This window comes from Electrona antarctica (genome assembly GCF_951216825.1).
Source record: "Electrona antarctica genome assembly, chromosome: 6".
Taxonomy (NCBI): Eukaryota; Metazoa; Chordata; class Actinopteri; order Myctophiformes; family Myctophidae; genus Electrona; species Electrona antarctica.
Window position 1 is genome coordinate 32,875,374 of NC_136811.1, and position 14,579 is coordinate 32,889,952.

The window sequence follows — 14,579 nt, forward strand, 5'->3', positions numbered from 1 at the left end:
TATTCTCAGTCTGACCAGCTGAAAACAGAGAGAGCCTTCAGTGTTGTCATGCAGGGTGACTGTCCTGTGGTTCATGTCGAACAAAGACGGAGCAGACAGTTACAACAGCTGCTAGTTGAGCAAAAAAGAAAACTATTATGTTGAAGGCAGCTTCTTCATCGTAAAGTAAACCCACAACATTTAGTAACATTTTACAGTGGCTACAGTCTGGTATAGTAGCCTGTGCAACAGTACTGCATGTGCCTGATAACAGACTACTTCATGAAATGTGTTACATTTGTGATATGGACTTACACAGTGGGTATCATGTACAAGCACTCCAGCAAGTGTTGTGAAGTAAAAAGCATATTTTTTTTTGCTTTTGGCTATTAGCACAGTAGATGAACCCTGTGTTCACAGACAGAGACAATATTAAACATGTTTTGCTAAAGGTCTAGAGAGATGTGAGCTGTTCTGTGGGTAAGCTATCAAGCTTTTGAAGATCTTGAGTGTGGACGTATCTATTAATATTGCACTATGGTCATCAGTCCAAGAATAAGGTTTCGAGACATGACTACACCAAACTAGAGGACATGACACATCATCACCCAGTGGATTAAGTGTGATCTCTGAACTGTAACCTCATACCACCAAGAGCTTATGGTTCAGTGGTCAGGCTGACAGTAGTCCTATGATCTTGCACTATTTTTAAACCTTTAAACAGGGCAGTGTTGATGACCACATGTTTTATCAGCAATGCCTGAAACAGTTACAAACATTGGTCCTTATAGTCCCTACTTTTCCCTCAAAGTAGAATAAAGAGGGCTGAGACTTTAGCCTATGTTATGAAGCGATACTTTCTTAATCTCTTATTGACTTGTTTAAAAATAACTGTTGTCTGTAAAGTCAGCTTTTCAATGTGCTGCTGGAGTCATCACGCTCACATGGTGACTGAATATTGAATGTACTGTATACTAAGCTACAGTATCTTGAAGTCCACAGTCCATGTTAAGCCTTGCAATGTCCCTTTGCACTGCATGTAAAATCCTGAATGTGAATCTGTGTGCTACGTCTGTCTGTGTGCACTGTAAAAGTTGCCAATATGTGCAGCTGTCTCTGCACCAATGCCACTAAGTAATACATTTATTGTTAGGTCTTCCAGTAATTGTCTTAAAGTGTCTTTTAACCATTTTAAGCCCCATTTTATATTTTGGCCATCAACACGCTCATGAGTTGCATCGTGATGTGTTGTGAGCTTGTAGATATGGTATTTTCAAAACAATTTGATACATTTTTAATTATTTTGTTTATAGAGCATTTCATCCTTAACTAAATAATCAACTGCATTAACTCCATCACTGCAGTTCAGGTCATTTAAATTCCAAAAAGTCTGTACGGTAATTGAGTTAGAAGTAACACTGTGTAGACTAGAGTAACCCTTCTGTCAAAGATAAACTTGTGCGTCAGCTGACTTCCCAGAAACTGTTGCTTTTTTTAAATTAAGGGGCGGGCTGTTGCTATGGGGAAGTTGAAGAGCTTTCGACTGTTAAACGGCTATGGAAGTCAGGCCCAGCTCAAGTTACCCCAGTTGAGAAAATACTTTTATCTAGCCGATATGAGGAGATTGACAAACTTTTAGGCGTTCATGACACAATCTGAACAATGAGCTTTTGCTTCTGTCAAGGCAAAGTTCTTCCAAAATGGTTCCAGAATGTTTACATTAAGAGATTGACTGTGTGTGTGTTTAAAGGTGACTATATTGTTTCTGGTTAATTTGTGACCAACGATGAAAATTGATCAAAATCAAAACAATCAAAACACCAATGATTACAGAATGGGTGGTGTAGTAGAGAGCTCTTGTCCAATGTAGTATCTGGTAGACTGCCACTCCTTCAACCAACCCATGAAAAGAATGCAACTAAGCTGCTTGAGCTATTAGTATTATCTTCTCTGATAAGGTACAGTAAGCTAGTTTACTACTAGGTAGTTTAGTGTTGTAGATGAAGTCAAGAAACAAACTGCACAACATAGAATCCTTAAATTATAAAGATTTGTGATAATTCAAATCAGTGGCTTAATACTATACATATTCAGCTATATACAATAATTTTGTGCAGCTATTATGTCGTGCCTCGGGTTGACAGCTTAACATATCATGAAAATTAACTCCAGGTTCTAGAGAAAAAAATGATATGCATGGGCTTGAATAATATATCAGTCCAATTAGCCAGCTACTAACATCAAGGTTGCTTAGAGAATTAGCACACTTTGCATATCTGCCCCAAGACACTACATTAATGCCTGTTTTCTACACCCCCAATCCACTGGTGTATGGCGCAAACCGTTCTAAAGATTGCCTCAGCTCCAATTCCCCACTGTAGCGCAACCTGTTCCTCACAATGAACTTGCAGAATGGTAACCACGGTGGCAGCTAACGTCAGTAGCTGCTGGAGACGATTAGGTGAGGTCTGGTGTGAGCAATCTCCATAGAGAGTCATCTCCGTTTCCTCCCAAGACCTCAATGAGTGTTTGTCCTGTAACTCAAGACAACGGGAGGATCTGAACAAACAAGGACGCTGACAGTTACTTCAGTACTAAGAGCAGAAGTAACATTTGGAAAGGATTCCCATCCTGACGGGCGTCTTATATAGCATAGTCTTATATAACTAGTACAAATGTTACCGATTTATATTTTCTTATACCATTAACTTTTGATCTGAAGCTACATAAAATGAGATCAGATGCAGTATACATAAACACAGAGATCAACACCCATCACACTGAATGGAGGTTCTAAGATCAGGTAGCCTGGTACCTAGACATTTTTCATCCATCTTTTGTCTTTGATAGAAGGTGAGGCATCAACATATTTACTGAGTATTCTAATTTATTTACAGGACAACAACAAAACGTACTGGGTTGTCAAGTTAATCAATTTAAAAAAAATGTTCAAGTTCCCAAACAAGCTTTTATGACCTATTCAACTTCCCATAGCATACTTCATTTCTGGATGACAGCTTTTGAGATGACTGCAGAGGCTAGAGGCTGAACAGCGTCAGACATGCATACAAAAAGAGCTGCGATATATTTCCAGCCCCTCAAGTCAGATTAATCTTCACCAATAGTGCCCATTTTTATTTGTAAAGATATAAATAGTTCCAAGACATTTCCTCCTTTAAGTTATTGTACCACTGTAAAGGGCAAGTATATCGCTTCCAAATATACCACTCAAAATAAATTATGGGAATACGTCTTTGTTCCCCTTTTCATTTTATTAGTGCTCATGAAAACTTTCTCCTCCACTATAGGAGAAAAATAAATGCTATGATAGGCACAGCATTTATGCTACGGTAAGATCTGCTTTAGTTTCAAGCAATGTCAGATCACGATTGTCTTGAAGAAGAGTATTGTGCAGACTGCATGTTTTTCTCACGTTTTGTGCACCTTCCTTTTAGAATATGCATGCATCTCTCCACAGTCCACAATTTAACTAGTCTTCACCCCAGTTTGATAAGCGCTTGCAGATATGTGAAGACGGTGAGATAATGTGAACTTGAAACAGTACAACTCACAAAGCTCAGCAAGCTGTGGCCAACTATGAGGCATGTGACGTACTAGACCAGGCAATTTCTAGGAAATAGCAGCCACAGCTTTCTCTATAGGAAATAAACGTATAGACCCAGTTATACAGAAGGGAAATATCATTTCAGAGCAGGGGTGGTTTGTTTTCAGCACAATCAAAGTGTGGTTGAAGCAACTGCTGACATCTGCTGACTTTGTTTTTTTTAATCTGAGGACAGTTTCAAAGTTCAGACTAGTTGAACAGCTTCTGCTTTGACTAGTGAAAATAAACTGCTAACCCTATTTTAGTATTGGAAGTCATACACACAACATAACTCATCAGGCACTTAAGGTATGTTATATCATAAGTTTAAAAATAATAATAATAATGTACATTAAATATGTACCAGATCATTCCATCTACATCTTTGTTTCATGTCCTCCCTATTATCCAGTCCATTGCTCTGCCAGTAATCCTCAATGTGCTCATTCTTCAGGCCTTGTACAGATACATTTTCCTAACAAGGAAATTAAGCTTGACTGATGCAAATTACAGCCCGTCACTGGGCATGCGTGGACTATCTATACTATACTAAGTACAGGATCCAACAGTTGGGAATAGATATACCATATAGGGAATAGGTTTAATGCCTGTGTGGAATTAACATACAGTACAGGGAACCATGCTTCAAACATGGCATTTAGATTTACAGTGCATAGAAACAGTGTGCAGTTTTCATAGATTTATTAGAAAAATAAAATGTGTACTTTGTACATTAAATAAAAGATGATTCAGACTGCACAAACTTAAATGTCCTCTCAAGCAATTTCCAAAATAAAGTGAAATTGCTGTAGAAAAAGAAAATCAAAATATTCAAACTCTTTCACTCTGTGGAAAGTTATCTTTCCAATTTCCCATTTATTTCCTCACATTACCCATTGCCATCTTCTAACGGTCCAATATGGAAACAATGGAATCTTTGAGCATGTGTCCCATTTTACGTGGTTCAGGATAAACAGTCTCTTGAGTCCAACAATTTCACCTGATTAACAGGGCCAAGGTCGCCCCAATCCCAGCAAATCCAGCAACTGCCATCAGTGTGTTCCTCACTGTGGACTCTGGGTCCGTTACCCGAAAGAAATCCACAAAACCATCCTAAGAAGAGGGAAAATAAGTTAGATTTAGACAGGACTGAGCATGCACCCTTTGTTGCACAACGGATTGGTTAAGCAACTGACCCCCTTACTTACTCATACCATGATACATAAAACAGTTTTATGACTCACCCATGAATTGTTCTTGATCAGCCATTCCCGTTGGTCATTAAGGAGATACGTGGAGATTTCGTGGCCCACCAATCGTACACACTGTTCCCTGTCCTTCTTCTTCAGGTACTGACACACAACTGCCCCAAAGGCCACCAGGCTGGCAATGCGACCCCAGTTTGTGGTACCATCACTGAAGAGGCTCTTTGCTACCGAACTCATGAAACTCATGTCATCTCCTCGTTCATCCAGCTCGAGTTTGTTTATCATACCTTTAAAGAAGAAAAACACATGTCAGAAATCATATATAATATGTATGCATAATTATGCATGCAAGGTTGCGTATCATTAATTAATGTAACTGCACCGAGTAACTGTTACCGGCATACTGTAATATATACACACATACATACACACACACGCAGTGTAACGTTATGTAACTTATCAGTGGAATTGGCAAGGCCTTGTCTGCAGTCTGGGTGAACTACCTACCATTATATAAGTATCTGTGTTTTTCAATGACGTCCTGCACAACTCTTTGCATGGTTGAATGGGCTTCGCTTTGCTTCCTGCGTGGTTGAGATACACCTACGAAGTCCACTAGGAAACTGATGATAAGATGTCTTGTGTCCTGTTCCAAGACCTCGTCCCCCGCGGAACAACTAGACAGGTCGATCTCACCGTCCAGCTCCGGGGTGCACGGTAGAGAGCCCTCGTCATTGTCGCCGAGGTCATTTTTTGAGACAAAGTCACGAAGATGTGATAATTTAGGAGAGTCATTAACTGACAATTTCTTAGGCCGCTGTGGCGTCTCGCTGGTGACGACGGTCCCGTGTTGAGTGTCCCTTGTCATCTGAAACGAGGGATTTCCTGCGCCATAGTGCATGGGCCCTTCCACGACTCCGGTAACGACTCCATTTTGAGCAGGGATGAATAAATGCTCGACGATTGAGGCTCGTTTCGACCACTTCGCCGAAAAATTCATCATGGTTGTAGACTATGAAAGTTTACCTCAAACTAAAAGTGAAACTATAGTACAATATGACTTCGTTGGTAGCTTAGCTTGTGAGAAAGAGGGACAAAAAAAAGCTTAAGCTGAGCTGTATCCCATGGCGGACAAAAACTGCAACGGAAGTGAAGCCGTTGACGTAGTGTATTTGTATTATGTATATGGGCGGAACCAGAGTCACGTCATTAAACGCCTCCTTCGCAGCGCCATGCCTCTTCGGCAAATACAATAAATACCAATATAAAATATTATGGAGATTTGTGACAATTTGTACATCGATGTCTGCATACAGTGTGTACATCAAGTCACAAATCAAGTCCAGCGGATTCCTGTGCATTAAACGATAGTTTTCATATATTTGTTGTATCATTTATTTACCATTACTAAGTTGTTTGGTTTCTTGCTAGACAACTAGTGGACTTTTATAGATTACTTTGTTTTTATGTGTAACTTGTAACTGCCATTAAACTAATTATACATTTCCACAAACCTTATGTAACTAAACTAATAAAATGCATTGATGAACTATTGGCTGCAATAATGCTAGGATGTATGGGGTTTAATACATTTTTTGGTGTAATTTGTGTGCCGTTTATATTTCTTCATTATACATATCGACTCCTTATTGCTGTTAAAATAGTGATGTCAAACAATAGGACTGTTGTTTGTAAAACACTGCAGAAGCTGCAGGAATCCAATCTCGCACATGACTTTGCTACCCCCTAGTGGTAATTATACAAGTATACACCATGTACGTCACTATTATGTCTGCCAAATGCAGAGCCCCTTTTCCCCTAACTGAGCCCAAAGAAATGGATGGAAAAGGCTGGCTGGAGGGTGACGTTTATACAATACACTTGTTTTGATACTAACCACTATAGCAATGATTGTCAGTCAAACAAAAACAGCAACTAAAGAATTCTTATTCATGTAAAAGTTTATTTCAAATACTGACAAAAATCCTCTCACCTACTCCCACACAACCAAAACATTCTAAGTACTCTTGGTACTTTCTGATGTCTTTAAAAATCAATCCTATGTTCTCCACACAGACATCCTATCCTGTAAACCCCCTTTGTGAAGCAAGGGTGCCCCTGATATCCCTGCAGTTGTCTTGGGCTAGGATGAAATATAGTAATTACGCAATAAGAGGACACATGAAAAAAAAATCCTTACTTTATAGGCAAAACAACAAGAAAACAGTTAAGGTAAAAGCAGCACAAAGTACTTTAGAGCAAGGGTTCCCAAACCTTTCAGGCCACAACCCCCCAAAATAATCATATTTGATCTTGGGACTCCCTACCAACCATGACAAGCACTTGGAATTGAGGTGAAAGAGTTGAGGCATTGTATTTAGTTTGACTCTGTATCACCACAGATACATAATATTTGACAATTTGGCCAATATTTGGCAATGTTTTTAATAGTATAGTTTGTTGGTTACTTGATTTAGTAATGGTCTTATCTTTTCCTTTTAGGAGGTATTAAAAAGGTCTTAAAAGTCAATCAACTTTAGAAAATGTGCAGATACCCTGTATACACTTATACTGTATGTTGGTTAGTTAAGTTTACTGTTGAGTGAGAAAACAATCATCTGGGGACTCCCCCCAGTTTGGGAACCATTGCTTTTAGAGCACACAGCCATCATTTAAATTTGTATACATTCTGGCACATGTTTGAACAGGAGACACATTGTGTCACGGTATTTAAACATACCCTACTATATCCCTCTCATCGAATTGCTCTGTACAAAGCCAGTGCAGTATTTTTCAAGAACTCCTGTCCTGTGTGTGTGTGTGTGTTTGTGTAATAACCCAGCATCTGATATACTTTTCATTAGCTTTAAGCTTGCTATTAAGTTTTTTTCAACAATGAATTCAAATTCAAGAGTGAAAATTCAAAATATGGATAGAATTTCCTTTCATGTTTTCCAATGTCTTGAGATGAAATTTAATTGACCCTGCCACAGAAACTTTGAAATAGATATTCAGAGAAGAGGGTCAGATTGTTAGCATCATTCAGGACAGGTGTTCTTTACAGAGCGTTGTCTCTAGATTTGTCATCGACTGAATCAGCAGCATTTACATATATATATATATATCCATATTATACAGATTCACAGAGCCTCTGCAGTACAAATATAACAGATAAACAAATGTTCAACTAAAAGGAGAGAGGAACCACTGAATCACAGAAATACCTCAGGCCATGAAATGAGTTAGTAGTAGTTACAATGGCTAGTAACAGGGGAAAACAGTGCAATCATACAACTCCAGCACAAGCACACTCAAATGTCAGTTTCTCTGACAATTTGACACATTCCAGAGTCTCAATGAGAAAAATATGTTTCATTTTTCAACCAGGAGGATGCATGCATCGTATTGTCTAGAGTAGACTACATGGTGGAGTGTGTGTGTTTTTGATCATTCCCTGAAGCACTAACACAAGTAGGAGAATTTGCATTACCTTTGCATTCTAGTTCAGCTCTAATCAGAATGCAGAAATTCACCCAAGTGTGCTTCCTACCTCTTTCAGAGGGTGAACCACAACAACAGGTGTGACCTAACCACACACTCACACTTTGCCCCCTCTCCTCATGCCATGATATCTCTTTCCTCTTTGCCAAGTCTAGGAGTAAGCACATCCTGCAAGCATGCAGTGCCCCAATTTAAGCCCAGTGATGATCTTAGGAGCTGTGTTGATACCTGCCGTTATCAGGTTACCTGCCATTTACTCTATGACACCAGTGAGATCATAGCTTTCTGTTTGTTTAGCCTGTCATTATGGGAGAATGATTTGCCGTTTAGCAGGACACTAGAGGCATCCAACCTTATCCAGAGAGACACTTCTAGCTAGAGTAACAGGGAACCAACTGAGAGCCATTACTAGTTAGTGTTTAGCATAGGAACACAATATATCAGTAGCATGGACATGGCTTAATGGTTGTGATATGGATAACCAAAAGCCAAATAAACAGCCCGTGAAAACATAAGAAATTAATGGGTAATTAAAAAATATATATTTACACAAACTTAAACTTAATGAATGGTGCATGAATCTCTCTACAAATCTTTTAGGCTTGTGGTTAACTCACCCTGTGATGCAACTCAACCACTAAACAAAGACTTAACAGAGATTGACATAATTCCCAGCCTTTAAATTGATACAAGGATATATTCTGCTGGCTCTTGCCCAGGGCAACATACAGAACAGCGTGTATGTGGATTGTCGAGACAGCAAGAGTGAAGGAAGAAAGCGTGACCAATGTGACCATGAGCTTTCCAGGAGCTTGCGTGGTTGCTTAACTTGCTTTAATACATCCTATAACTTGGGGCACCCACTCCACTCCGTTCAAAAATGTGTTGGGTTTTGTTTGTCATATGTTACAATCATGCAGCATATTTATAGAGAAAATAAGCAATGGGAGTCAAGAATTAAAGCAACATGAAGAAACCTTTTTCTGCTTTAAATCCCTTTTGGTTGAGCTGTAGCAGACCACCCCAGGATTTCTTTCAACAAAATAACCGAAAGACAGGATAAGATGAAGCCTTGATTCAGTTTCCCACATTTGTCTGATACAATTTAAGTGAACCCTTCCTAAAAGATAGGTAGTGTACAAGTGTAGTCAACCCTTAAAGATTTGGTATGCAAGCAATTGTTCACAAACATCTATCCCACCACTAGCAATAATGGAGGGGTTAACACGACTGCTGAAGAAAACGGTGCAATCATGGTTCCTAACTCCCTTAACATACACACATTTTGGTGTCATTTAGGATGCAAAAAAAAATCATTATTTTTTTACATTATACAAAGTGCATTAACTCACCCCATCCAACACGCTGCCTGATGAAACACATCTACCAGGATGCATCTTGGAACACCGAAAACCCAAGACATAAAGGATGTGGCAGAACAGAGTGTGCAAGGGAGGGCAGAGATGTGTGCGGTGAGAAGGTATAGGATATTGCAGCCATGGGAGCCACTAAACCTCCAACCCTCCCACCCCACCTCACCCATATACAAGCAAATGGAGTTTAACTTATACAGCTCTGTCTGATGTGTTAAAGCCAAGTGTTGTCTGAAGATGAACAAGGAAGGGTTAGATGAAGGTGGACATCTTGGGGAAACAGGTGTGTGGGGGGGGGGGGGGGTCGTTCTCTGTGAGCCCCGGGTGTGGGGGAGTCGTTTACAAGTTGACTGAGGCTAGCCGGCTAGCTTGCTGGTTACCAAGGATGACTTCCTCTGAGGCAGATCTTGAGGGGTGGGAATGTGGTCCCCAGTCACCAAGTTCTTGTCAGGCCCCGCCACAGGCAGCTGCTTGTTCTTCATCTTAGCCTTAGCCATGTTGTAGTCTCCAGAGTCAAAGTACTTTTGCTGGATAGGAAGAGAAAGACAAGACATACTCAAAGAGACCTGAGGTAGTTGTTTCTGTCAAAAACCAAAGCAGGTGTGTTTTCTGTTGGGATGCACACGCAGATTAGACACACCAACGGGCCGACATGTGGACGAATATGCACTGCTCTGTGCTTGCGGTGCATACTTAGTTTAGACTAGTCATTAGTTAGACATGGGTTAAGGTTAGGTTTACGTGGGGGTGTATACTTAGTTTAGACTAGTCATTGGTTAGACATGCGTTAAGGTTAGGTTTAGGTGTGCTGCCCCGTGGGAGGTTAGGTTTAGGGTGAGGGTTTGAGATAGGTTGTAGTTGTAGGACTAATGACTAGTCTAACCAATGACTAGTCTAAACCAAAAAATGTCTAAACTAAGTACTGCACCCGTTTACGTGTGTAGCACACAGGGTATGAATGAATTATGAATGAACGTTTTTCTATGTTCTTCTTTTTTTTTGACAGAATGCCTTGCAATCCAGTTTAGTATTAAGTTAATATGTACGTTTAAAAGATTTAGAACACTTTCCTGGTGTGTAATATGTGGTTTTATCATCTCACTTCTTTCCTGGACTACAATGCTTTGGTGCACTGCTCCCCTGTGTGGATAGGGGGAGGTCTTACATCTTACTGAGACAACATATAGTAAGAACGGGAGCAGACGCTAGTCCGACATGTCGGACTAATGCCCTGTCTGAATTACATGCGGTCCCCAATAAGGAATCTAAAAACATCATTTTATTCTGTAGTTTCTGTAATATTGAAAATATTATTTTTTCTCATCATCATCATTCCAATTTTGTATATATTCTGTATAGTCTAGTCTACCATTTAGGATGTAATTTAGTTCACAATTTCCCCAGCTCACTTACTTGGCCTCAGTTACTACATTTGATGTCACTGTCTATTATTACATTCCTGGATATTTAATGAAGTGCAACGCTTTGAGTAGTGCAATAATGTTTGGATGGAAAGTATTGACAATATGCGCACAGCAGCCATTTTGCGCCATCATCATACTCAGTTGGGAAACCCCACCCTGTCGTCACCCTGTATTATCTAAGAGAAAAATGGCATTCATGTATGTGAATATGGTCAATGGTCTCCTAGGTAGGGCTCTGTGATCACAGTTATGGACTACAATGGAAACAAGCCTTTTAGCATAGCTTTTTTTTTCTTCAAATCAAGACATTTTACTTGATGATTAATTGTCGTACAAATAATTGTGTTTTAGCAATTGCATTTCTGTTTGTCTTTTAGGCTTCATAAACAAATTGCACAAGGTGGGTATGACAAATAACTTGAAGTGACATTTAATAACTTTATACTAAAAACAAAAAGAAAACTGAAATAGACACTCTACAAGCTCACAACACATACATCTGCTATTTACATAGTGGTTAGAAAATGTACAGTATATACAATTTTTCAACATGGATGGGATTATGATCATTATGATGATTATCTCAAAATTGTGATTCTCTGCAATTATGTAATAATTGTGACAGGCCCATATCATCGTCACGTACCCCTTTTTGTAGTCTCTTCATAAGGAAGTCAGACCCTCCAGGCTTCTGGCCCAGGGTGGGGTACTTGGCCTTGAGTTTGGCCTCCTCAGCCTTTACTGGGTTACCATTTTTCTCTTGAGAGTCCTGTAGAAACAAGAGCAAACCAACATATGTATAAATTATTACTACATTTCATTTCATGACTGTGCCCTGTAAACTTAAACACAAAATAACAGCATTGCTGGAACCTTTACAAAAATCCATTAATCACAACAACGACAAACAGATGCTTGAGCAAAAGTCCAAAGACTTGGGGGGTCTCTAGTAACTAAGACATTTTCTTTTGTTACTTGAAAAAAATCTTGTGAAGTGGATTAAAACTGTAGTTGAGGCCTCTTCATGATTAAATTAGTCTTTGCCTGAATGTTGTAAGAAAGTTCTCTCTTCACACCTGGGAGTAGTAGGAGAAAGACTAAAGAGTTCACTTAAGAACACAAGGGACAAGGACAGTTTTAAAGGAGTGGTCTGTATTTTCTAGAGGTATGCTTTATTGATCTCAAATCCCCACATCAGAGTAGGTTTTTGCTACATATATAGGTAAACCATCATGAACAACAACCTACCAATAACAGATTTGGTTACAAATATCCACACTGGAGTATGAAACAATTATTTCAGGCATTTCTATTGGTTATAGGCCTAGTTGTAATTGTAAACTTCAATTACTCTCCTAGTCTCCTTAGACATAATATGAATAGCTTAAATATAATAGTGTGCTGCAAGCCATACTGTACCAGTGTACCACAACAAAATGCAACAACCCCCAGTTAAGATGACTACCAACAGGTTCACTTCACATTCATTGCGATTCAAGCTCTGGGTAAACTCTGCTATGGGTGCTATAAATGGCTCTGCAGGCTCTTTTTCCAGTAAATCTCAAAATTACTACTACTACTAGTTATCTGTAAATAATGTTTACAGGTTACACAAAATGGTAAAAGCGTGTGTGTGTGTGTGTGTGTGTGTGTGCGCGCACACACACACACATCAGACCACGATTTGGGGATTCTTGCCGTTTCTGACATAATATACCTAAGTGGTATTCCATGTCTAACATACATGTTTTTTATATTGTTGCCACTGCCAGCATGGTAACATGGTCAAACTGGTCAGGCAACTGTCGTATCTGAAAGTAGGGAAGGAAAGCAGAGGTAAAGTAGGTTAATGGGACACACCTTGTTTGTGTCTACAGTCTCAGTTATGGAAGTCATAACTAGTTCCCACATACAATGTGTGAAAACTGCATACAAGAGTTCAGTGAGCAGACACCAAATACCATTCAGCATGCATAGACATACACTCCACTATATAAAGGTCGCCAGGGCTTGGATAATGTGAATCAGGACACAGAAACCACTAGCCAGATTCCCATTGGGAGGGCTGCCTAACCTGCCTTGGATTCATGATGAGAAATGTATGGGCCACTATGTTCAGCCCCCAACAGAGAAATTGTGGAGCGAGCAGACCATTATACAAAATTGCTGTTTGCATTAACAAGATATGATGTTGCCTATTTTGCAGATATTGGTTTTCAAGAAGTGGTCATTATTTGAATGTACCCAAAAGGATAGCGATCCTACAGCATTTTGCATTACTACAGTAATGCAACCAGCGCGACAGTACTCTTTTTTTCTCCAAATGTATAGTATGAGTATTAGTGACCAAGGTTATCAACAAGACCTTCTCAACCCACAGGGAAACCTGTCAGCACCCTCGTTGGGAAAACGGTACGATATTATTTGACAGTAGCCAAACTAGCCATGATCTACTCTGGATAATGCAGCAGCAGAACATTAAAAAAGCAACTGCCAGAAACGAAATGGGGGCATGCAGTCTTACTGCGGTTGATGCCACTGGTTCCTGAGGTACCGATTAATTTCAAATGGTATATTATAAGCATCATTGCTGTTGTTATGACAGTAGATATATTGGAATGCGTAGTTACATGTTACAATGCAGCTGTTGACAGGATATACCAAACAACGAGGCCCAACCTGCTGTGGAAAAGCAAACCAATGACAAACCAAGAGGCAATGGGGAAACAAAGCAACACAGAGGCGAATCAAACAAATGCTTTGAATAACATACGCGACACACGATTCCCTGGTTATTGAATGGCTAATTCAATACTACTACTGTTTGCGAGCCCTGCCCCTGACCACTCAGCAGAAGGCAAACACTTCACTTGTGCTAGCTAGTTAGCAACCTCTAGCTAACATGCTCATTGCTCAGAGGCTATGTGCTAACACATACTGCCTCTGCTCTTACATCAAAACCCACCTGTTTTTCGTCCTCATAGTCCACCTGAGTGTCTGAGTCCAGGTTTTCTGACGACATTGTGTTAATGTGATGGACAAGTAGATGTCCCGGCTTGCAGAAAAAAATAACCCGCAAAGAAATGGATAATTCTCAGCTCAGCTCAACCCCAGTACCTGTGGTAAAGCAACCCTCCTTTTCTCATGAACACTACTGACTGCTTGCGCCTCAACAAAAATGGCGAAAGGATTTGTGACATCACCACTAGGGATTTCCCGGTTGTGGTAGACATTTTACAGTAACCAATAACAAAACGGAGGCGACAGAAGAAGCCTATGAAAACAGCCAATGAAATACCAGGAACAGAAACACTGACAGTAATATCATCCAATGTTTTATTTTTCCCAGAGTACGATCATACTACGCAAACCACACGAGCACCTCGCAGATGAGTAAGGGTGGGACCGAGGCTACACGAGCACCCATTATTGTATGAATACAAATAATAGCAGTCAGTGCCTTAAACTGTTTTAGGTTTTTTTAGGGGGG

The 14,579-nt window shown here is 39.8% G+C and overlaps 2 protein-coding genes across 3 annotated transcripts; both read right to left on the reverse strand.

Moving 5' to 3' along the window:
* Positions 1 to 4,268: 4,268 nt before the first annotated feature.
* On the reverse strand, positions 4,269 to 5,959 carry mcl1b (MCL1 apoptosis regulator, BCL2 family member b). The gene is made up of 3 exons (XM_079503084.1): positions 5,299 to 5,959; positions 4,828 to 5,078; positions 4,269 to 4,696 (listed from the first exon to the last, which is right to left on the reverse strand). The coding sequence occupies exons 1-3, from the start codon at positions 5,792 to 5,794 to the stop codon at positions 4,580 to 4,582; spliced, it is 864 nt and encodes a 287-aa protein (XP_079359210.1). The 5' UTR covers positions 5,795 to 5,959; the 3' UTR covers positions 4,269 to 4,579.
* Positions 5,960 to 6,734: 775 nt separating this feature from the next.
* On the reverse strand, positions 6,735 to 14,306 carry ensab (endosulfine alpha b). 2 transcript variants are annotated; one of them, XM_079503288.1, is made up of 3 exons: positions 14,055 to 14,306; positions 11,736 to 11,858; positions 6,735 to 10,192 (listed from the first exon to the last, which is right to left on the reverse strand). In XM_079503288.1, the coding sequence occupies exons 1-3, from the start codon at positions 14,109 to 14,111 to the stop codon at positions 10,022 to 10,024; spliced, it is 351 nt and encodes a 116-aa protein (XP_079359414.1). In that variant the 5' UTR covers positions 14,112 to 14,306; the 3' UTR covers positions 6,735 to 10,021. The 2 variants fall into 2 exon arrangements, with proteins under 2 accessions (XP_079359414.1, XP_079359415.1); XM_079503289.1 differs by lacking the exon at positions 14,055 to 14,306 and adding an exon at positions 12,834 to 12,896.
* Positions 14,307 to 14,579: the final 273 nt, after the last annotated feature.